Genomic DNA, 22233 nt, shown 5'->3' with positions numbered 1-22233 from the left:
AAACTGTTGATTTTCTTCTAAGGAAACCCAAAAGAGGAAGAGACATCACCAAAATAAATACACATTATTGATTATAGAACCGAGAAGAGGAACCAGAAGCGAGAGTGGGAGGGAGCAGGTGATGGTGGGCTCAGAATAACAGATGAGATATGAATGGACACCCCGTGACAAAGCCCCATCTCGCCATCCCCACGGGTCCCACTGCGGCAAACTTACGGCCGGTATTTTGGTGCTGTTTGTCAGGCTGTGACATCTCCCCTCCATCCACGCTCCTCAGCCTGGTGCATCGCTGTCATTTGGTCCCATCAGCTGGGAAACACGGGGGGAACCCGGTGCCGGATAGAGATGTGCTTCCTGCAAAGCCATCCCGAAATCACTGCAGGAGCTCAAGCATGAGGATTTATTGAAGAAAGGGTGATCAGGGCTACTGGGAAAGACTTCTGAGTAAAAAACCTTGAGTATTTTTTTGCTCTTTCTCCCATCTCATCCCCTTTACCTTTGCCACATCCCTGACGAGGAGGAGTATGGTGCCTATGTGTCACTTTGCGCGTTGGATCCGGGTCCCGACTCCAACTCAAGCCCGGCTGGGAAAGGCAAAGGAAAATATGAACAGAGAGACTGTTGGTGCAGGAAGGACGAAGAAGAAAACCTGGGTGAATCAGGGGAAAAGCTCTCAAAAAGTTCTGCAAGGACACATTTGTGAGTTGCTCAAGGTCCCTGAACCACCTTAATCCCACCGTTCTCCTCTCAGAGGCACCTGCTGAGAAACACAAGACACAAAACACCAAATCCAAGTAAAATTTGGTGCTTTCCTTGGATCAAGAGATTGATGTTTTTTCTGCCTTCTTCAGGGCCACAGGTTCCCTCCATATCTCTGATCCTCATCCAGCTCTCTCCCAGCTCCAGCTCTCTCCCAGGATGTCCCTTCGCTCTAGAAATCTGCAATGCAGATGTCTCCACCCCAGCCAGTTTTCCAGGCTCTGTAGACGCTTTTAGGGTGCGACTCATTTGCCCAACCGTAGGCACCTAATTCTGAGATTAAAGGAGCTGCGCCCTAGGCTCTGCCGACGGTGCGGAGCCGCTCTCCATGAGGAACAAAGCCGCCCAGCTCAGACGAAGGTGTCTCATTAAAATGCCAACATTCACTTGGTTGCACCCACCTCTTGCACCTGGCTGGACAGATTGCCTCCCAACCTGCTCACCCCAGGCCATGCTTCCCTGGGAAGTGGTTGCAGGGCGTTTGCTTCCAGTCCTGCTGTTCCCAGAATGAGCGACTCCCCCATGGCTCTGCCTGATGGGAATAGTTTGCTAGAAATAAGACTCGCTTCCCCAAACCTGGCCGGGTGATCACAGCTGGGAGAGCTCTCTCGGTAGCCCTTCAGCTGAGTCACAGTGACCCTGTCTCTAAAACTCCCCATTTCTGCCATGTAAAAAAATATATATATATTTAGCCATGGAGCTTAGCAAAGGAGCAGCGGGTTAGAAATCGCTTAGAAATGTTTCCCTGTGAGCTCAGAGCCAGGACAGCACTTCTTGGAGGGCATGTAGTGATGGGTGACTATAGGCACGTTTCTGGCAGCGGTCCCAAGGACCCCAACTCATGCCCCTTTAAGTGCATTGAGTTGCAGCCCTTCTTCCAGCACCTACAAGGTGCTGGTTGCACATTTCCCTCCCCGTTTTCTTAGGCTTTCCCCACCCATGGTCCCACCAAGCTCCTCACCCTCCTGGCACAGCCTGGATGCCTTTTGCCTCCAGCCCTTTCCTGGGAGGGCTGATGGTTTTGCCTAGTGCCCAGCCCTAAAAGGAGAGGGACAAAAGCAGTGAGGTGACAGCCCTCAGCAGCTCCCCAGAATAAAAAGCTGGAAGATTGACAAGGGAGAAACACGATGCTCCCAGCAGATCGGCCCAAGGGTGTCACCACCTCCCGTCCAGGAGAGACGGCACAAAGAGCTGACTCGCAAGCTCAACGCATCCGTGTCGCAGTTTTAGCCAGGACTGGGAAGGAACAGGAAGAGAAAGATCCAGCCCCATCAAAGGGACAAAAACAACAGGTTTTTTCAGTTTGCTCCGGAAGAAATTCAGGTAGATATTAAGTCTTCTGAAGGAAGAGAGAGAAGGTCTCTGAGGAAGGACAGCTACCCTGGAGTGCAGAAAACTGGAGGATCTGGTAGGTGTCAACCTCCCTGACCTCTCAAGTCCCTTTAGGGTCTTGACTTTAGGGTCATTTCTTTAGATCCTTTTTTGTTGTTTTGCTCCACTGTTGTGCTGGTAAATGCAGGAATATCACGGCTTTCCGTCCGAGTTCATGCAAGTGTGTTTGTGACTTTTATCGACAACTTTCCTTCCAAAGCCATGTTGCTTTTCTGCATCAGGTCTGATATTTTTTTCTCCAGGAATTCAAGAAAAGTTAGGAGGATTTTGGGTTCACAGGTGATCTTCTCCCGTGGGAAATGCCTTTCTGTGAAATCCTCATGGTATTTCCCATCCCACTGCTCCTTTGTTTGCATCTTAAAAGGGGAGGATAGAAGGTGAGCCCTCACCTTCTATCTGAGCAGATGTGCTCAGATTTTAGGCACGCTGCAGGTCCCAGGAGGACGTGAGCGCTTCTTGCTTTCACAGCTGGAAGACCTGAAAAATGAGATTGAGAAGAGGCAGGCAAAAAATGCCACCAAACACATGGAGGAGATTTCCCACCCGGACACGCTGACACAAGGGCAAGAAGAGAAGAGTCAGAAATTGGTGAGTGAATTCATCCAGGTGATAGTTTGCAGTTTTTCAAGGGAAAATTGTAGGGATGCCCTTCCCCACCAAGTAGTTACTGGTTTAATTAGTTGGGCTTTCCTAGTTCCAGTTTGCTCCTATCTCATCCATAACCCTGAAACCCCCAAGGGCATGAAGAGGGGGAGATTTGCAGCCTGGAAAGATGGAAGACAAAGGGGATCAAATCACAGTCTGTGGCAGAGAATGGTGAGGGCTGGCGGTTCCCGAGGGGTTGGGGACCTGAGCACGACAGCGTAGGGAGCAAGACCATCACCAGCCTTCACCCCAACTTTGTGGTACCTGAGAGAGGGGAGCGGCTGGGGGCAGCCCAGAGCATCAGGTAGGTCCATGGAAGGAGGCAAGCCTAGAAGGTAGCCTACAGAGTGGATCAGCAAGGTCCACAGCCATGCTTCTCCAAAGCATCTTGCAAAATAACTAAATACCCGAGGACTGAGCTTAAATAGAGTCCCTGAGCCATGGGCAGGGGGTGGGTGGGGTCTCAGGTGGGGCTGATCAGGACCATTAATGTCTATTAGTGCTCCTGGGGGCCCTGGTAATCTATAACAGTTTAATGGGATTATGGAGCAGGCAGAGCCAGTGTCTCAGAGGTGTCCAGGGAAAAGATGAGAGGCAGCTAGTACAGGTTGTAGCAAGAGAAATTTTTTCTAGATTAGGGGAAAAAATGTTTTCCTTGTGAGCATGGTGCCTCCCTGGTTCAGGGTCCCTCTAGATGTGGGCATCTCTACTCCTGCACATATTCAGAGCTTGGCTGGACACAGCCCTGAGGAGCAGGTTGGAGCAGAGACCCAAGAGGTCCATCCCCAACTAAAGAATTCAGCATTGCTGTGATTTAAGGAGAAAAACTCAGGCTGACCTTTTTCTCTTCCTCTCTTCTTCCCCTAGGATGTGAAAAGCACCGTCAGCAGGTACGTGGCCTCTCTGAAAGGCTGTTTCATGAGCTTTTCAAAAAGCAATGACCACGGAGGAGAAAACTCATCGGTGGCTGCTGAATACGCCTCTGCTTCGGGGAAATTGCGAGAGTCCAGAAGGATGTTTTGGCTACCGCTGCTCCAAGCTTGTCTCTTCTCTTGATCATTTCTGGGGATGTGCTAATCAAAGGAGCTTTAGTCTCAAAATGACCTCCGCGTTGGCAAAGGCTGGCTTTAATTCCACTGCAAAGTCTTGGCTCTTTTCTCTAGCCCAGTCTTCTCACACTGGGCTTTTCTCATGGTAAAATGAAATTAAAACCCAAAGATTTATCCAACAGGGAAAGCTGGCCTTTTCTTTCCTTGAGGTTTGGGTTGCCAAGGGGGTTGAGGTTAAAAAGCCAACACTATAGCAATACCTTCACCTCGTTTCTGGTGTCATCAGATTTCCTGAAATGATGACAATCACTCCAAAAAGTGCTGCTTGTTTTGGGTTGTTCTTTTCCCTCAGGTGTGGGAAAGTGACTTTCCAGCTGCCAGTGGATGTTTCTCCAGAGCCAGAAGAGAGAGTCTGTCATTTCTCATGGAGGAACAGTGCTCTGAAGGAAACTCTGAAGAAGCTACAAGGTACTGAGAGGGGTTTGTGGAGGAGAAAAAGATAGGCTAGCCTTATTTTGGGGAGAGCTGAGCTGCCCTTAGCTTACTCTGGATATACTTTGGGAGCAGAAATGCTGCAGAGAGAAAGCCTGAGATGGAGGAGAGGAAGAGCAAAGGGCTTTTCCTGGTCAGAAGGAGTGACAATTTGATATTAATGCCTCATTTATCACTTTTAATTATACATATTTTGCCCTAATTCCTGAAAGATGCTCACGGATGAAGGATGGGCTGCCTTCTGGCTCGGCTCCCCCTGCAGCCCAGCCTTTCCCAAAATTGGCTTCTGCTGAAAGTGCGAATGTAAGAGCAGCCGTACCTGTTAGGTGAAGGTGCACCTAGCCCAAAGTGGCCAAAAATAGCTGCTGAAGGAAGAATACGAAAATTAGGGCAACCCAACAAGTTTTCTCAGCCCTGCAGCTGGAGCCTCAGCAAAACACTGGAGGAAAACCCACCCCAGGGCAGAGCCCTTGCCTTAGAACCTACCTATTTCCATGAAACAAATATGGAAATGGATTGACCGAATTCATCACCTTGTCTTTAGGTTTTAGCTCTTTTTTAAAAATTATTTTTAAGCACATGCTCAGCCGCACCAGTCTGGCCTTGTTCTGGGGTTGATGCTTGTTGTAGGAGACAACCTGCTCGAGACTTTGCTGGTTTACATCCCATGTATTGCTCTCCTTCATTCCTTTTCTCCCCTCAGCATGTATTTTTGACGAAACATAGCCTAAAATCTGCAGGGATTTCTGCATAAGTCTGTTGCCATTACTGTGCACCTTTTCCTTTGGGGCTTTTTGGAGTTAAAACCAGCTTTTCTGCTTCATATACAGCACCTTTCCCCTTGCCGGTCCTGGGGATGCTCCTGCCGGTCCTGGGGATGCTGGTCTGGCTCTTGGTGTGCCCCTCCAAGACCCCCACATCCCTGGGATGTTCAGCCTTGCTTCTGACACCCCTGCCCCCCCACCCCACAGCCATTGTGACCCTGGACCCTGACACAGCTCACCCCGACCTCATCCTCTCCGAGGACTGTAAGAGCGTGAGACGTGGGGAAGGACGACAGGACCTGCCTGATAACCCGGAGAGATTTGACTACTGGCCCTTCGTGCTGGGATGCCAGGGCTTTGCAGCGGGCCGGCATTGCTGGGAGGTGGAGGTGGGGGACGGGGGGGACTGGGCTGTGGGGGTGGCCCGCGAGTCCATCCGTCGGAAGGGGCATCTCAGCCTCTGCCCCCAAGGAGGGATCTGGGGGGTGGAGAAGTGGGGGGGACAAGTTCGGGCACTCACCACCCGCAAGGTGACCCTCCTACCCCTGCGCTGGGTGCCCCGGCGGGTCAGCATCCACCTGGACTATGCCGGAGGGACAGTGGCATTCTTTGATGCAGATGAGGGGGGGCTCATGTTCATTTTTTCCCATGCCTCTTTCACTGGGGAGAGGGTCCACCCGTGGCTCTGGGTGGTGGGAGCCAGGTCCCAGCTCAGGCTGTGTCCCTGAGACATGGACAGTAGCAAACCACCCCACACACACACCCCCTCTCCTACTTTCTACAGCCTCAGGGGACAATCACAAGTTGGGACCACAGGGAACCAAAGAAATGGGGGCTTTAGCTTTTGTTTCCTTCTTCCCTGTGAAACTGGGGGTTTGATGTGCAGGGAGAAGAGGTAAGCCTGAAAAAAAAATGAGGCAAAGAGGGGGAAAAAAGCTGTGAAAAAGGGACCCTGGGGTATAGAAATGGGAAATATTGGGGAAAGGGGGAAAATTCAGAGTGAGAGTAGTAGAAAGGTTTACCTGATTAAGTATAGGTGTCCCCATCTGAGCTGGTCACCTCCAAACCAAGGGGTCCAAACTTTACCTCCCCTCCCCAACAGGTACAATTGCCCTAAACCAGACGGTGTCTGTGGTATAAAGGATCTGCACTGTGAGTTTCTGATGTCAGGGGAGGTTTATCCCAGCCTTCAGTGCTGCAATGTGGAGTCTTACCAATGCGGTATCTTTGCTGATGGAAAGTTTGCATGTGGCAAAGCTCCTGAGCCTCAACTGTTTCCTCTTCTCCAAGAAGTAATATTTGAAACCTCCATGATGTAGATTAATAATAATAAAAAAACCCATGATTTTCTCCTTTGTGTCTTTCCCTGAGGTTGGGAGCACCAGCAGACAGGAGAGCAGCGTGGCAGATGACTTCCAGGGATGCCCCTAGGCCACCTGCATGGGCTTGTGGACCTGACACAACCAACTCACAGGCTTTGTGCAAATATCAGGAATAGGATTTAGTTAAAACTCCAGCTCCCCACCTTGAACCTGACACCCTGAAGCAGCAAATAACCAGGCAAAGAACATTACAGCATGTAAACCTTTACTTCATCTAAAACCGTAAGACTGGAGATGCAGTCAAGGTCGTGCAGGGTGCTGTGGGGCAGAGGTGGCTCCACTTGCCAGCCACTGATGTCCCAGTTGGGGGATGACCTTCTGAGACATTGGCCCACAGGAATGCTCAACCCTTTTTCATCCTCAGTGATGCCAAGAGAAGCCAGAAAGGCCAACTAGGACTTTAGTAGACAGAAGTCCTCCAAAGTGCAGGAAATAAGGATGTTTGGGACATAAAACTTGTCCCACTTGTGAGAGCTTCAGGGGCACACTGTGATCTGGGACCCCTCGCTCCACACCAGGAACCAGGGATGGATACTCTCCCCTTTAAATGAAGCTGCTGGGAAAGTGAATATCAAGGCCCTCTTATCGGCATCAAAAAATGCCACCTGACCCTTTTCATAGTCCAGGGAGACCCGGACCCTTCTGGGGACTTGGATCTGGTATAGCGGGATACGCTCAAGGGAGGTGAGAGCCCAAAACTGACCATCACAGAGACCCATAGACCAGAGCTCCATCTCAGGGCTCACAGCAGTCTCTGCCCTCCTCCTCAGGGACTCCCTGGCCACCCCCACAGCCCAGGAGCCTTTGGGTGCCACCTCCACCTCCCAGCAGCATCTCCCCGAAGTGATGCCCTCGCAGCCCAGCACGCAGGGATCGGTGCCAAACCCCTCAGCGGATGGGTCCTGCCGGGCATCTTCCCACCTCACACTCTTCCCATCCTCCGACACGATGAGCTGGGGGTGAGCCGTGGATGGATCCAGGGTCACCTTCACTGCAAGGGGCAGGGATTAGAGCAAAGGAAACCAAACCATTTCCCATGGCCTTGCGTTCTGCCTCACTGCTGGGGCTGAGCGGGGAGGTCCTGCAACACTATCCATCCCGTTGCTTGGGATGCTCTGCTCTTGCTGCAGGGGCAGACACTGGTCACATTCCCTGTCCCATAGGACCCTTGAAAGCAGCAGAAGATTCCCCAGGGAGCAAGAGGACAAGCCCCAAGGCAGAGGAGGAGACCCCTACCCTTTTTTTTTGTGTGTCAAAAATCCTTAGCAGCTCCACTGAAATAAATGAACCCATCAACACATTATGGGGAGGATTCCCTGGCTCCTTATGGTATTTTTGACCACACACACATATCCCCCTTCATTGGTTTGCTCAGACATGGCAACACCTTCCCCAGATGACCCTCCAACTCATGGCCCACCCCATGTTGGCCTCAGCCTTCCTTGGTCCTTCCCACTCCCTCACCTCCAGAAGATGTGGACTTACTCTTTTCAGGCAGCTCAAACATCAGGATGTCTAAAGAGGGGAGAAGAGACATTATCTGATCTAACATGCAGGTACCAGAGTGAACATTAAAACAGAGAGGTTGTTCTGCCACACATATAATCGCAATAAAATATAATTTATACTCTAATATAATTCATGCTCGCACAGGTATTGCTCCGTCTTCCCAGCCCATGCTCAATACCTTGGAAGCTCCTCAAAGTCTCCTCTATAGCAATATTTTTCTCCCTGAAGTGACTGATTTTCTTTTCCAGCTCTGGAAGAAGCAATGGGGGCTGCTGGAAATTTTCGTTTTCAAACCTAGAGAAGGAGGACAGGACAAAGAGGGGAGGTTGCATCTTCTCAGAGGAATGTTTTGTGCGCAGCCACAGCTCAGAGGAGCTGGTACGCGCTTCAATAAACCTGCTGCACATCCAATGATGGGTAAAAGACACCTTTGCTCAGAGCCTCTGTCCAAAAAGCCAAATATTTGACCTCTGGGTGAGGTTTTATGAGGGCTTTCCTGTACCTGTCCCGTCAAACACAAGGTCCAGCCTCCCTCCCCAGCCTGAGATGGAAGGAGAAGCTCAGGAAGCCCCGTACCTGCTCAAGGTGCCTCTGATGTCCTGGAAGGGAGAGAGGGAAGAAGAGAAGAGGATACTCAGTGAAAAGGTGTTGGCAGCAAAACCTCTACTGAAACCTCAACAGCATGAGTGTTGCTTTGCAGCTGAGCACAGCCTGGGTTCGGCAGCATCATGGGGCAATACCCAGAGCCAGAAAATAGCCCAGAGCTGGGTGGTGATAACCTGGCTCCATCCCCTTCTCCTTACCTGCAGGAATTTTCTTGCTGGTTGCTGGCACTTCTCCTCCATCTCCTGGATCAAGGTGTCCAGACGAGAGATCTCCTTCGTCAGACTAGTGATGTTTTCTTCCTGCATTTTCTCAATGTCCTTCTCCAGCTCCCCCAACTGAGCGAGCAGATGACGGGCATGGTCTTCCAGGAAGAGACGCAACCCTTCAAATTTGGAAAAAACACCCTGCCGCTCAGCTTCGGTCTTCTCCTGCAAGGAGGGGGCACAAGAAGGGAAGAGTAGGGTGGAGAAGGATGCAGCAAGGTCCCCGCGCATGTCAGTGACTGCACCCCTAGAAAGAGTCGGTGCCTCGAGCATCCTACATCCTTTTTTGAGATATATATATTGCTTTGCATTCAGCAGTTGAGTCCCTAGCAGCGCGCCAGGCTCTGCCTGTTATTCTTTTCCTACCATGCAAAGAAAAGCCAGGCAGCGTTTGGTTTGGTACCTGGAGAGGAACCCCAGCCCCAAGGCAGCTCAGGGTGGTCACCCACATGGCGTTGCATCTAAAGGCAAAGGGAGACATCCAGACCCCCATTTCTCCTCAGAAAAAAACCCAAAACATTTACCAGGTACTCCCAGCTTCTCCTCATTTCAGCCTCTCGAAACCCCAGGAGTTTGTCCCTGTCTTCCTTCAGGGCTTGCAGGTGAGCCTGGATTTGTGCCTGAGAGAAGAAAAAAAACAAAGACCCCGTGTCTCTGGAGATTGAAACAACCTTAATAATAAAATACTCTGGGGAGGGGATTGCACTGTGGTCAGCTCCAGAGCTGCTCCTTGTGTCCCTCTTGGTCCAGAAGGTTCCTGAGCTTAAGACCCCAGAATGCTTTAAATAGAAATAAATGCTGCATAGCGGAAAAAGCTTCCTGCACCAGCTCTTGACTGCATCAGATCCTTTCTCTGAGCTGATTTAATTCACTGATACAGCAGGAAAACATCCCTATTTTTATTGGACCATGTTCCTGCTGGTTTAGAGAACACCTCGGGATCTGCAGGTGTCCGGTGAGAACTAGAGCTGGACAAAGGCTTGAATTTTGCAGCGGGGAAGAGGGGATTAAGACCTTGCCCCTTCAGCCACAGAGCATCAGGTTCTCAGATGAGAACTGAGACAGCAGAAGCACTGGTGCGTGGTCTCCGCTGTCATTTTGAAACAGGTCAGTTTGGGGGGAAACAGCAGAGGCAAACACCTAAGGGGACAATATTTCTGCCCCCAGCCTGCTGCCCTGGGTGGGGGTGAGATGTTTCACAGCCTGATGGTAATGTGCTGTGAGGGGAACGTCAAGCCCCGATGGTGCTGGTCTGGCTCCTAGTGCACGTCTAGATGGAAAAAAAAGTCCCCTTTACCTTATATTCCTGGACAGCATCCTGCACAGGAAGTATCGTATGAGACCGGTGCACCCGGGACTCCCGACAGATCATGCAGATGAAGGCTTCATCGTCTTTGCAGAAGACCTTCAGAGGCTCCCGGTGCATCTTGCATCCTTCCTCGTCAACCGTCTCCCCTCTGGCCGCCTGCAAACTCAACCGCTTGGCTATTTCGAGCACCCGCGCCAGCTCTCGGCTGGGCCTTAAGTTTCTCTCCGGTGCCGTCTCCCGACACTGCGGGCAGGAGAAATTCACCGTGGTCCACTCCCAGCAGCGGGTGATGCACGCCCGGCAGAAGTTGTGACCGCAGTGGATGGAGACGGGGTCTCGGAAATACTCCAGGCAGATGGGGCAGGAGGCTTCGCTGGGGAGCTCTGCGGTGAGGCTCGGCGCAGCCATGGGGCCCCTGATGTGAGCTGCGAGACGTGGGTCACTTTCATTTTCCTCCGAGCAAGGGAAAGGCGTTTCTCTTCCTGCCGCCCCCAGGGTGGGCAGAGCCAGAGCTGAGCCTGGGTGGGAAGGCAGAGAGTGGGTGATGGCCAAAGTCCTTCTGGTTGCACCCCCCACGGTGGTCCCCGTACCCAAAACGGTTGGTACTTGCAGTCCGTACCAGTTCCTGGTACCCACAGACTGGCAGGGAGGAAGGATGGGGAAAGGGAGCCCTGCTGGGTTTGAGGGCGAGACCCACATCGTGGAAGGGGGCTAGGCATGGGGGCAAAGAGGATTTGGGGAGGGGGCTTGGCATGGAAAAGGTTGGGAAGAGCATCCACGGAAAAAGGTGAGGCTGAAGGTGGCTTGGGAAGCAGGTTGCATATCGCAGGGAGGGTGAAGGAGGAGGAACGAAGCCAGAAGTAGGGGCTGATGGGCACCCATGTGGAGTGGGAGAAGGGTCCCAGGGCGGGGAGAGGGTCTGGTCCTCCTCTCGGCAGCAAATCAATGCTGCTGGCACTTGTGGGGCCAGCATCTGTTCCACCTCTGCAGCAAACAGAGCCCAAGGGGGGGGATGTGTGGGGTGTGGGGATGCAGGAAAGGGAGGTGGGAAGTGGGACGTCATCCAGCTCCCTCTGATCCTGGAAAATTTGCAGCCCTCCTCCCCACTCCACCCCCAGTCAAATCCTCCCTCCCCCCAGCTTCAGGCATTAAACTGCATTGCAAATCAGGATCAATTCTCAAGTCCTGGCTTATTAGCATGGTATTTCTCTAGGTACTGAGAGATGCCAGCACCCCAGGGATCCCATTTCCAGCACAAAAGCAGTTGGATGCCCCAGCTAAGAGCAACCACATCCCCTTTCTCCCTGTTGGGAAGAGCAACACTTAGTCTTTACATCCCTCTGTGAGTCTGGTCTGCACCGGGGGCGGGGGGGCTTTGAACCTCTTTAGCATTTGAACCATCCTTTTGAACTGACCCGTTTGTTGCTTTGGCCATCACCATCCTGCCTTCTCCACCCCTGCACAGTCAGGCATCAACCAGGCTGAAGGAAAAATAATAAAATTCCTTTCCCAATGGCCCTATTTTTCCGCCCAAACAGTTCCTTCATCTGGCTGATCCCCTGAAAGCAAAACCTACAGGAAAAATCACCCCTTCACCCGGTCGGTATTTAGATTTAACCCTGAAACGGTGCGAAAAGAAGGCAGGAGCAAAAGCACACAATGCAAAGAAAGGAGAAAAATGAAGCACGACGGTTTGTGCCTGATGGTTAATTGTGGTTGCCCCCAGCCCTGTAGCTATGCCTTGAAGCAATTAAGCAGAATCCCACAGAAAACCTTCGATTGCTAATTTTCCTCTTGCACAGAGGCATTGAGCAAATATCTTACCTTCAAAACAGAGCCTCCAGCTCCCTCTTGAGACCACACTCGCTAATAGCCCCTGTGGTTTACACACAGCCAGCTAAGGGCTCTTTTGGAGACGGGTGTCATTATTTTTAGTCTCATGCTCAACCCAGTTTACTGCAGACAGCTGTAATGCAAAGCTTTAGTTGTAAAAAACCACACCAAACCCACCTTTAGGAGCTGAGCCACGTTATCCACAAAGTCAAATCAAGCTTTTGGCGAGTTTTGCCCTACGGTTTAGGTTTGATATCGAGGGAGATGGATAGATGTAAAGACCCCACAGTTCCCTTCTCTGTGACTTGTTGCTATTTAAGATCAAGTTCAGCATCATCTAGACGTGGCAAACGATGCTTTGCCCACTTCTCAGGCTCTCCCTTAGCATGCACATCCCTCACCCAGGTCTCCCACGCGTCAGTGATGAGACCAAACACCCCCACAGCACCTGTATTTTCTCCATCCTGGGAGAGGCAGCACCAAACCTCTACCGAATTTTCTCAGGGGATAAAAGTCTCTTACTGAAGGTACCGCAGTAATGAATCGTGAAAGTCCACAGCCACGCATGGGTGCTCCTCTAAAGCAGCTTGCAAAAGAGCTTTGCCCCAGGACTGGGCTTAAATAGAGCCCCTGGTCCCTGGGCAAGGGTGGGGGGGGTGTTCCCAAGTGGAGCTGCTTAGGGTTGTTAATGCTCACCAGTGCCCCCAGGGCTTGGCAAAATCAACTGGAATTGCTGGGTTTGGAGAAGCTGAGATGCTTTTCCAGGCACATCAAGCCCAAAAGAGGCACAGCAAAGAGTAAATTACTGGGAAATTACTCTGGTTGTGTGACCCGTGTGGGTTATTGAGGAGGGAACGTGGCTCTTGGTGCCGGGGCAGAGGTGATGATGCTGCCAGCACTTGTGGGGCAGCAGCAAGAAGAGCAGGAGAGACAGCAACGTCCTAAATGCAAAAGTCAAAGCCAAGCAGTCCCCCAGGGGTATCCATCCCAACACCGGTCTCTCTGCACATTTCATTCCCCACTAAATCAACCCTTAACTCCAGATTTAACAAAAAAAATAAGTGTCCTGAGTAGAAAACGGTACCACAGGTTTCAGTCTGAGCGTTGGTGTGTGCAAAGTGCTGCACCGGAAAATCGTGACACCCCCACCCCCCCCCCCCCGCCCCAAAACCGCTTGCAAACAAATAACGGCGGATGCGTTATTTACTGCTGTTCTCAGAAAATGTGTCGCTTCGTTACCCAGCCTCAGCCCAACACAGACAAACCCCCTTCGCTTTGGCACACAAGGGGCTTCGGACAGGGAGCGGCTTTTCCACGTGCCACAGGTCCGTGGGGTTGAGAGAATTAAGGGTTTCTTGTCTAAGAGGAAGAAAAACGACATTGCTGTCCCTTCAGGAGAGCCACAGAGGGATGGAGGGGAGGAGAGGAAGATATTCGCTACCTTGGTGTTATGAAACCCCATTTGGGGGGAGGTCTTGGTGGATTTGGGGGCTGTTGCTACAGCCCGAGGCGAGGGGCTTCGCGGGAAAACGAGGGGTGCTGAGGCTTTTAAAAAGCCGATGCACAAAAAGCAGGGGCAGGCACGTTTATGCAGGCAGGCACCCAACCGACCGTGCAAGGTCAGTGCAGCTGGAGCCAGGTGACATTGCAAACCGAAAAGCAGCCGTGGGAGGGGAGGTTTCCATTGCTGGAAGGACATTCCTGAAATATCAGCTTTTTTCCCCCCAAAACACAGTGGCTGAGGGCTGAAGGAAGCTCTCCTGCGGTGCGGTGGGATCTTGGGTGAAGGAGAACCCGTTTCTGAGCAGACTGAGTGAGGGGTACGGCCGGCTGTGGAGTTATTTCACTTACAGGGTGGAAGAAAATCCTCTCCCTTCCTTAACTGCAGGCAAGCCTGGAAGAAAAGGAAAACTAAAGATAAGAGGGTGAGTGGTAATTGGCTGCTGCTTGACTCCCGGCTCAGCCCTGAACCGTGAAAGAAATGGCATCATGTTTAAAAAGAGAATCGAAAGCAACAATAAAAGTATTTATAGCTGCACGTACACACGCAGAAATGAGGGCGCTGGCAGGACGGCGGCAAAGCCGGCGGTTAGGTATGATAAATAATAAAGAGCTAAAATGAGCAGCGAAGGATGCGTCTCGGTGGTTTAACTTGAAGAAGGGAGACTAATCTGCGGCAGGGGACTTGCTTAAGCTCTATCCTCATGCCTGTGCCCTTCACTTAATAAATTAAAAGCGTATTTATTAATAAGCAATGAAACCGGGATGGTTTCTGGGTGCCAGACCCCATGGGGAGGCTTGGAGCAGGGGCTACCCCTCCATTTGCCTGGATATATTTGGGGGGAGGGGGTGTCATACAGAAGCTGCAGGTGGATCTCTAACACATTATGAAGGATGTTTATTTTCCATTTAATCTCTTTTCAACCCGCTGGGGTCCCTGGGGAAAGGAGTATTCTCCCTTCCCCTCTGCAGCTGCTCAGCGCAGCGTTTTGCTCGTCAGCGGTTGCAACCTGGAGAAAACCTGGTGCATCTCAGCAGCAAAACTCCTCTGCCACTCGCTTTCACCTCCCTCGGGGCCCGAGACACCTGCAGGAAGGGGAGCAGCCAACGGGCAAGACCAGTGGAGGCGGAAAACGAAAGCTGCCCCATCATCCTTGCTAACAAGACCATGGCTGCAGACAGCCCTGCCGAAAGTTTCCGCGACGAAGCCTCCTGCTCCATCTGCCTGAGTTTCTTCCAAGACCCCGTCTCCATCCATTGCGGTCACAACTTCTGCCGGGCGTGCATCACCCGCTGCTGGGAGGAAGCTGAGGAGAATTTTGCCTGCCCTCAGTGCAAAGAGACGGCCCCGCAGAGAAACCTGAGACCCAACCGGGAGCTGGCAAAAATCATTGAGATAGCCAAGCGGCTGAGCTTGCAGGCAGCCAAAGGAGGGGCCGGGGGGGAGAGGCTGTGCGAGAAGCACCAGGAAGCTCTGAAACTCTTCTGCGAGGAGGATCAGACCCCCATCTGCCTGGTCTGCAGAGAGTCCCAGGCTCACCGGGTCCACGCCGTGGTGCCCATCGAGGAGGCTGCGGAGGAGCACAAGGTGGGAGGTGTCCGTGCGTGGGGTGGGGGTGAGGGAGGAGGAGGGGACCGGGTCAGGGAGCTGCCCCGTGGGTTGCTCTGCTTGCAGACATCTGGATTTCTACCCCTTTTGATCTGTTTTCTGCATCGTGGTGTGAGCATTGGATTACAGCCCCCCTACCCTGCCTGCTCTGCGCACCCCCTTGCTTACATTGCTGGTCACCCTGACTGTCTTGAAGCTGTCATTTCCATATTTTCATGGTGTCCTCATATAAATCATGCTGGAAAGGAGCCCAGGAGATCATTTAAACCAGCCTCCTGCTCAAAGCACGGTCAGCTATCCTGTCTTGGACATTTGGGGTGCAGGAGATGTTGCATGTGGACATACAGGACAGAATCTGGTCTTACGGCTCTTGTGGGTTGGGTTTTTCCAACACGTCAATGGTCTGGGCTCCAATTTCCCTCTGTGTGTGTGCTGGTTGTTGTGAAAACTGATTTCATTGAAGGTGGGAAGAAAAATTTGCTCTCACCACAGATGGGTGATGTAGCCCCAGTCTCACTGCACAAAGGTGATGGAAGGTATGGTCTCCCCAGTGTAAAATGGCTTGAAAGTCCCATCCAGGCTTCAAGGTTGTGCCCAAAAGCACATTCCTCGGCAGCTGAACTGAGAAAACAGCCCGAGCTTATAAGTTTAGGGTCAGCACTGAGCACAGGCCGAACGTGAGCAGATGCCAGCAGGGTCTCCCCAGTCATTTAAAGCTCCTTTTCTGTTCATTTTGTCCTTTGCCTGAGTCTTTTCCAGTCTATGCCATGAATTTCACCCTGGTTGTTGGAGAAAGCAACCAGTTCTGGCTGCCCTACTCTCAGAGAAATCAGGGTTTATGAATTCCTAGAGACAGACGATCCTGTTATTAAGCAGGGAATAATCTGGGTTTGTAGGAGATAAACCTGGATAGGTGGGATGAGGGATGGACCAGCTACTGGAAGGAAATGCACCAACAAGGTGTTTCTCCTCCACTCAGGAGAAATTCCAGGCTCACGTGCAGATCCTGAAGGACAGGAGAGAAAAGCTGCTGGGGCTGAAAATGGCCGAGGAAGAGAAAAGCCTAGGCTTCCTCGTAAGTATCTATCCCTGGGTGGCGGTGATTTTCCCCCTTTCCTTTCGGTTGTCCCTCTGGCCGTGGTGGTGGATGTGGAGACATGAGATGTGCCACGGCCAAATCTCACATCTCCAGGGTCTCGTGCACGTGTACAGGAATGTTCTCTCCGTTGCAGTAAGGTCTGGGCAGTGCTGACGGCCTGAGCCCATCCCCATTGTAGATAAAAAGACCCTCCCATTTTCCCCACGTCTCCTGCGCCTTGTACACCTTGCAGGCTGGGAGCACGTATTGGATTTTGCCGGGTTGTCGTTGATCTTTTTCTTCCTCGATTTGCTCGTAAGTGGGGCACGTTCCCAGACCCCCCCTGTTAATACATACAGAAAATGGGAATTACCCGATTGCTTCTTCCTTGCCTTGTTTTCCCTTTCCTCGACCTCTTCTGCTGACTAATCTGTTTATGGTTTTATTTTGTATCTTCCCTCGTTGTTCAAAGGTCTGGAGCATTTTGTGTACAAAGATTACAGTCCATGGGAAATGTCCTTTGCCAGCAGCTTCAGCCTAGAAAGGGCAAAAATATTTGTCTTAATTATTCCTCTACTCTGCAACGGGCACTGGAATTTACGGCTGTGTTATAAGTCATCACGTTAAATCAGCTCTGTTGCAATTTTTCTCGACCGTTTCTGTCCCCAGCCCTGCCTCTCCCTTGCTCGTGTTGGTTCTCGTTGCAGGAACGAGTGGAAATGGAGAGGCAGAAGGTTGTGTCTGAAGTCAAGGAGCTGCACCAGTTCGTGGAGGGACAGGAACGAGTCCTCTTGGACCGGCTGGCAAAGCTGGACCAGGAGATCATGAAGAGACAGGAGGAGAACATCAATAGGCTCTTGGAGGAGATCTCCGCCATCGGCAAGCAGATCTGTGAATTGGAGGAGAAGTGTCAGCAGCCACCGTGTGAATTCCTGCAGGTGAGACCTCAGGCCCCTCTGAAGACCACTGGCCTTGAACGCTACTGATGTCACCAGTCCAGGAGTCAAATTAATTCTAAATACTCCTTTTAAAATGTATCTTTCAAAGCTTTTCTTTTTTTTTTTAATTATTTTCTTCAGCGATCACAAGCATGGCCCAACTGTCCGCTTGAATATTTTAAATCAGCCTCAGCCTATTTAAATCACTGTCTATTTACACGGGTGTGACATTCATCCATCTGGTTGTACACATCTACATCCAAAACAACTGTCCAAATTCCTTCATACGCAGTGGAGAAACAACAGGCACCCATCTCATCTTTGGGCGGTCATCCAAACCCGTCACCCGAGCCCACCTCCAGGCTCTGGTTAGCTCCTGATTTAAACCAATATAATATGCTGAAGCGGTGATCTGCATTAGCCGCGGTGACGCCCATACTGGAAGAGTAGGGACATGAAAGGCGTTGGGTGATGGCAGATACGACCACGAGCTGCTCATTAAGTGATGTTGCCGTGACCTCACCTAATTCCCCAGCAGATCTGCAGATGCTGTGTAGGCAGATCAGTGCTAAGGGACTCATTTTAGACCCATAACTTAGAGCAGTGCCTTGACTCGCCCGAGGTCACCCCATAGCCCTGCAGTAGCTGCTTGTTGTTCACTGACTTTGCTCTGACCTAATGCTCCTTCTCTCATCTTTCCCTTGTAGGACAGCAGAAACATCTTGAGCAGGTTTGCGGCTCCTTTCATGTCTTCTTGCGATGTTAATGTTGTTTATCTCTACGGTGGTGACACTGATGGACTCCGAAACCCTAGCCACTTACGATCCCCATACGCTAGGGACTGTGTAGACATATAGGAGGCAACTAGGACACCGCAAAAGGTCCAAGTAGGATGCTGAAGACTGGAGAAAGGTATCAGATGGGCTGATGGCACCTCCAGCTCTGCTACAGCTTCTTCTCTATGGTCCATCCAAAACTACCTATTCCTGGAGGGCTGAGCTTTCACTCCCTGCCCTTGTGAGCCTGCCAAAAATGGCAATCCAGCAGCCAAAAGTATGCAGAATCTTAGACCCTAAGGAATGCACCCAGGTGGAAGGGAATCTGCTATGAACTTAGATGGGATATTAGGAAAAATTTCTTCTCTGAAAGAGCAGTCAGGCACTGGCACAGGCTGCCCAGAGAGGTGGGGGAGTCACCATCCCTGCAGGCGTTCAAAAACCATGTAGACGTGGCACTTGGGGACGCGGTTTAGGAGACCTGGTGGTGTTGGGTTGACAGTTGGACTTGATGATCCTCGAGGTCTTTTCCAACCTTAATGATTCTATGATTCCACCCCTATAATAGACCTCTTCATGTCCTCTTTGGACATGGATCGAGAAGGTGGATTACTGGAAAGACAGAAGCTGGCAAGGAAAGTCCTTTTTTTTTTTTATTGCCTGCATTTCCCTTATGTAGAGCGCTACTGGTCATGAAAGAAAGCCTTTACCATCCAGGGACTCTTCACTGGTGCTTGGGATCAAAATAGATACGTACTCTAGGTCAGCAAACCCTTCTCTGAGAGCTCATTAATGAGTACCCTCGGACAAAGCCTTTGCTCTAGTCCTACTATTATTTATTTCTCTATATGAAATCCCAGCTGAAAATTGGTCAGTGCATAATGACAATTATGAGTGAAGGAAGTATGGTTAGAAAGGTCTTCCTACCTTCCAGGCTTGAGAAGGACGGTGCCCAAAAGCCAGCAGAGACATCGCCTGAGCTCGGGGAGAAACCCACCGGTCTTCTTCAGAAAAATATTGCCCTCAAAGAGACACTGATGAAATTTCAAGGTACAGAGAAACTGGGAGGAGAAGGTTTGAGGTCATGCTAGGTCTGCCTGCAGCAGATCTCAGCTAGGTAGGAGGAGTCCTGGTGAAATGCAGAGATACCTCCAACATGCCCTGCAGAGCTGTAGCCGTATTAGCATAGCAAGAAGCGATTACTCTGGTTGTTTACATGCGAGAGGGCGAGTTTGCCTCCTGGCAGAGCTCGGGGAGCACGGTAAGTGTTGGGGTGCTCTGGAACCTCACGTAGGGTCAGTGTCACTTTTGGAAATCACCTCTCTGAATGAGACCAAAGGTGAAAATTGCAAATATTTCCATGTGGGAACGTAAAAAAGGAAAGTCAGGGGACACCTGAGGCTTTCTTTCCTCTTTTCGATGGTCTGGAGACTCCCAGCAAAAATATCCACTCTTCAAAGCCTTACTTTTACTCTAGATCAAGCTCCCTTCCTGCAGCCGTCTTTTCTACTCTTCTGGTCTTGCTTGTGGGCATAAAACCATTCCTGCTCTGCTCCAGCAAACAGGGACCAGGAACTGGAGCATCCCAAGGTTAAACTGGGGGAAGATGGGGAAAACTTGGCCCTAATGCCCTTGAGGAGTGAGCTGTGCCTGTGATGCTCATCTTCTCTCTGTCCCCAGTAAGTCTGACGCTGGATCCAGAGACGGCGCATCCCCGGCTCGTCTTATCCGAGGATCGCAAATGCGTGAGATGGGAAGACACCCGCCAGCCCGTGCCCGACAACCCCAAGCGTTTCGACTCGTCTCGCTGCGTCCTGGGCTGCGAGGGTTTCAGCACGGGGAGGCATTACTGGGAGGTGGAGGTGGGCGATGGGGAAGCCTGGGCTGTTGGGGTGGCCAAGGAGTCGGTGAGGAGGAAGGGACGGATCAGCGTCAACCCCAAGGTGGGCATCTGGGCGGTGGGGCAGTGCGGGAGCCAGTACCAGGCTCTCACCTCTCCTACCGTCCCCATCAACCTGCTCGCTGCCCCCAAAGTGATTGGGATTTACCTGGATTACGAGGCGGGGCGAGTGGCATTTTTCGACTCCAATAACGAGGCACCCATCTTCACCTACCCCCCGACATCCTTTGCAGGGGAGCAAATCCTCCCCCTGCTCTGCCTAGGGAGGGGGTGCCAGTTCACGCTCTCCCCTTGACCCCCTGCCATGGTACAGCATCCACTCAACCCTCACTCGCTGAGGTCTGGGGAGGCGGTGGGGGCTCGTCACCCCAGAGGTGGCTTTTGGTAGCATGAAGAATGAGCTGTCCAGGATGGAAAATTCTGTTTTTCCAACCATTTATGTCAGCAAGAAGCATCAGTTGGTTCAGAGCTTGTAGAGGAGGGGGGGATGCTCTGCTGCCCCCCCAAAAAACTTGCATTGTTCTGTCATCGGGTAGCTTTGCTGGCGATGCTGCCCTGGTGCATCCATGTCCAAAAACCCCTTCTAAAAACCTCTGTGTCGGAGGACAGGGATAGAACTGAGCCGAACACGCGTTAAGCTGGTTCCCAGTTTCTCTCCCTCCACGTTCTCCGACTGACCGTGCATCCCTGCTGTTTGCTGGACCCTTTCTTTTTTGGCTCACCGAGCTTTCAGCCGCGCTGACTGAGCGTAGATGCTGTAGACGATGATGCAAAAACCTGGAGGACTTCATGATGGCTTCAAAACTTATGCAATTGCTGGCAAAGTGGTAATAATCTAATCCAAGGGTGAGATAGGCAAGACCTGACCTGGTGGAGGGGTACTTTAAGTCACCAGAAGTACCTGCATCCCTGGTGTGAGCTTGCGTTGGATCGGTGCTTCATGCTGTGTGATGTCCACACCTTTGGACATCGTAAGGACTCAGCTCTCTGTACGCAGCTGTTCAGGCTACGATGCCTCCAGGATCAGCGGAGAACGGTGGCAAATTTTAATTCATCTCATCTAGAAATGACTCGACAAGTAGGAGTATTTACTTCTCTGATTACAGAGGGAGCCCAGATTGATTAGACGGCATGGAGACATGTCTCCTGCCGATGCCTAAAACCAGGAGAAATAAATCCTTCCCAAGGCAGAATTGGCTTTAACCTCTTATGGAGCCTCGGGCTGAGCTGTTGCCTAATGGATATTTGGGGGCGTGAGGAGGAACCCAGGAGGGACGGAGGGTGCTCACGGGAGCATTTCCCAGGGGCTGGAGTCAGTGTTTTCAGATATTCTAAACTGATTGTACAGATGCGCCTTTGATCGCTTGAAAAGCTTGGTTTACCTCAGCTGCCAAACGCAAACTATGGAAATGAGAATAAGAAATTGCCTCCTTTGCAGCCGGGTCTTGTGGTTATTTTGTCCTGGCACTTCAAGGGCAGCGAACAGGAACCTCTGTGAAATCCCTGGCTGGGCAGAGCAAGGTCTTATGTTAGCGATAACCATTCCTGCATCACATGATAGTGCTTCTGCTTAAACTCCCAAGGGTTTCACTCCTTAAGTCCTAGTCAGGAGCCCAAATGCATTTCAGGAGCTTGGCCCTGAGCAGCAGCAGATGACTGACGATCTCGCAGGGCTCCGCACACCCAGGTGTACGCAAAACCCTTCCGGGAGCTGCCGCACGCCCCGCAATGAATTGTTTGTTTGGTTTAATTTTTTTTTTTTTTTTGCATGCAGTGACCAACCCTGCTTGCTTTGCATATGCAGGAGAATTCACAGCGTGGGGAGCACGGCCAGCGCTTCTTGTCATGCAACAGTGAGGCAGGGTGCCCCAGGGAGAGCACGTCCAGGATGAGCGAGTCCAAACTGGTTCCCAGTAACGAGCTGTGTGCAAGGGTAGCAAAGGGTGGCCCTTGCTGCTGTGCTGTGCCGTGGGGTGTCCTTTCTCTCCAAGAATCCCCTGGATGTGGGTAAATCTGATTGCCGGGTGGCCAGGAAATGCTGCTGGTCCCTAGAGGAACGCCACGGGCTGGCTGCTGGGACAACCGTTCTGCCTGAGCTGCAGCGGTGAGGGGGTGAGGTGGAGGGTGAAGACAGGGGAAAAGGACCGAAAATAAACTGGAAACGGGTCAGAGATGCAATAATTGGTCCTGCCTGTGACCCGGCAGCGTGCGATGAGCTGTGTATGGTCTCCCTGGTGGTCTAGTGGTTAGGATTCGGCGCTCTCACCGCCGCGGCCCGGGTTCGATTCCCGGTCAGGGAAGATACTTTTTTCACCCTCCCTTTTTTTTTTTTTTTTGGTGGGGGGGGGCGGAACCTCTTCCTATTATAACAAAAAACATATAACACCCCCCCCTTTTTGTTCCTGTGCCTTCCCACGCGTGCACACCTG

General features: G+C 51.5%; 3 protein-coding genes and 1 non-coding gene across 4 annotated transcripts; 3 read left to right on the top strand and 1 right to left on the bottom strand.

The window, feature by feature from the left end:
* Positions 1-1417: 1417 nt before the first annotated feature.
* On the top strand, positions 1418-6113 carry LOC135317521 (E3 ubiquitin-protein ligase TRIM39-like; the record flags this gene model as incomplete). Its single annotated transcript, XM_064473813.1, is given in 6 exon segments — positions 1418-1480; positions 1482-1526; positions 2620-2739; positions 3664-3686; positions 4198-4313; positions 5309-6113. Coding segments are annotated over 6 exon segments (888 nt in total), but the record flags the coding sequence as incomplete, so codon positions are not given.
* Positions 6114-6713: 600 nt separating this feature from the next.
* LOC104042870 (zinc finger protein RFP) lies at positions 6714-10802 on the bottom strand. The gene is made up of 7 exons (XM_009502391.2): positions 10159-10802; positions 9386-9481; positions 8796-9026; positions 8569-8591; positions 8171-8286; positions 7969-7998; positions 6714-7474 (listed from the first exon to the last, which is right to left on the bottom strand). Exons 1-7 carry the CDS (start codon positions 10576-10578, stop codon positions 6960-6962), a joined length of 1431 nt encoding a protein of 476 aa, XP_009500686.2. The 5' UTR covers positions 10579-10802; the 3' UTR covers positions 6714-6959.
* A 2879-nt stretch (positions 10803-13681) lies between these two features.
* LOC104042871 (E3 ubiquitin-protein ligase TRIM39-like) lies at positions 13682-21225 on the top strand. The gene is made up of 6 exons (XM_064474002.1): positions 13682-15091; positions 16092-16187; positions 16898-17128; positions 17836-17858; positions 18839-18954; positions 19585-21225. The coding sequence occupies exons 1-6, from the start codon at positions 14672-14674 to the stop codon at positions 20097-20099; spliced, it is 1401 nt and encodes a 466-aa protein (XP_064330072.1). The 5' UTR covers positions 13682-14671; the 3' UTR covers positions 20100-21225.
* An 807-nt stretch (positions 21226-22032) lies between these two features.
* On the top strand, positions 22033-22104 carry TRNAE-CUC (transfer RNA glutamic acid (anticodon CUC)). The gene has a single exon. It is a non-coding gene; the product is annotated as a tRNA-Glu (tRNA).
* Positions 22105-22233: the final 129 nt, after the last annotated feature.

This window comes from Phalacrocorax carbo, chromosome 26 (genome assembly GCF_963921805.1).
Source record: "Phalacrocorax carbo chromosome 26, bPhaCar2.1, whole genome shotgun sequence".
NCBI classification, from domain to species: domain Eukaryota; kingdom Metazoa; phylum Chordata; class Aves; order Suliformes; family Phalacrocoracidae; genus Phalacrocorax; species Phalacrocorax carbo.
Note: the sequence above shows the minus strand (reverse complement) of the source record. Positions and strands in the feature narration are given on the sequence as shown.

Excerpts from the sequence above, each read along its gene's own strand:
- LOC104042870 (XM_009502391.2), bottom strand. The coding sequence starts at position 10,578 with ATGGCTGCGCCGAGCCTCACCGCAGAGCTCCCCAGCGAAGCCTCCTGC. Across the intron at positions 9,482-10,158 it reads ATGCTGTCCAGGAATATAAG|GCACAAATCCAGGCTCACCT; the intron begins GTAAAGGGGACT and ends TTCTTCTCTCAG. Across the intron at positions 7,999-8,170 it reads GACTTTGAGGAGCTTCCAAG|ACATCCTGATGTTTGAGCTG; the intron begins GTATTGAGCATG and ends TCCCCTCTTTAG.
- LOC104042871 (XM_064474002.1), top strand. The coding sequence starts at position 14,672 with ATGGCTGCAGACAGCCCTGCCGAAAGTTTCCGCGACGAAGCCTCCTGC. Across the intron at positions 16,188-16,897 it reads AGAAAAGCCTAGGCTTCCTC|GAACGAGTGGAAATGGAGAG; the intron begins GTAAGTATCTAT and ends TTCTCGTTGCAG. Across the intron at positions 17,859-18,838 it reads AGCAGAAACATCTTGAGCAG|GCTTGAGAAGGACGGTGCCC; the intron begins GTTTGCGGCTCC and ends CCTACCTTCCAG.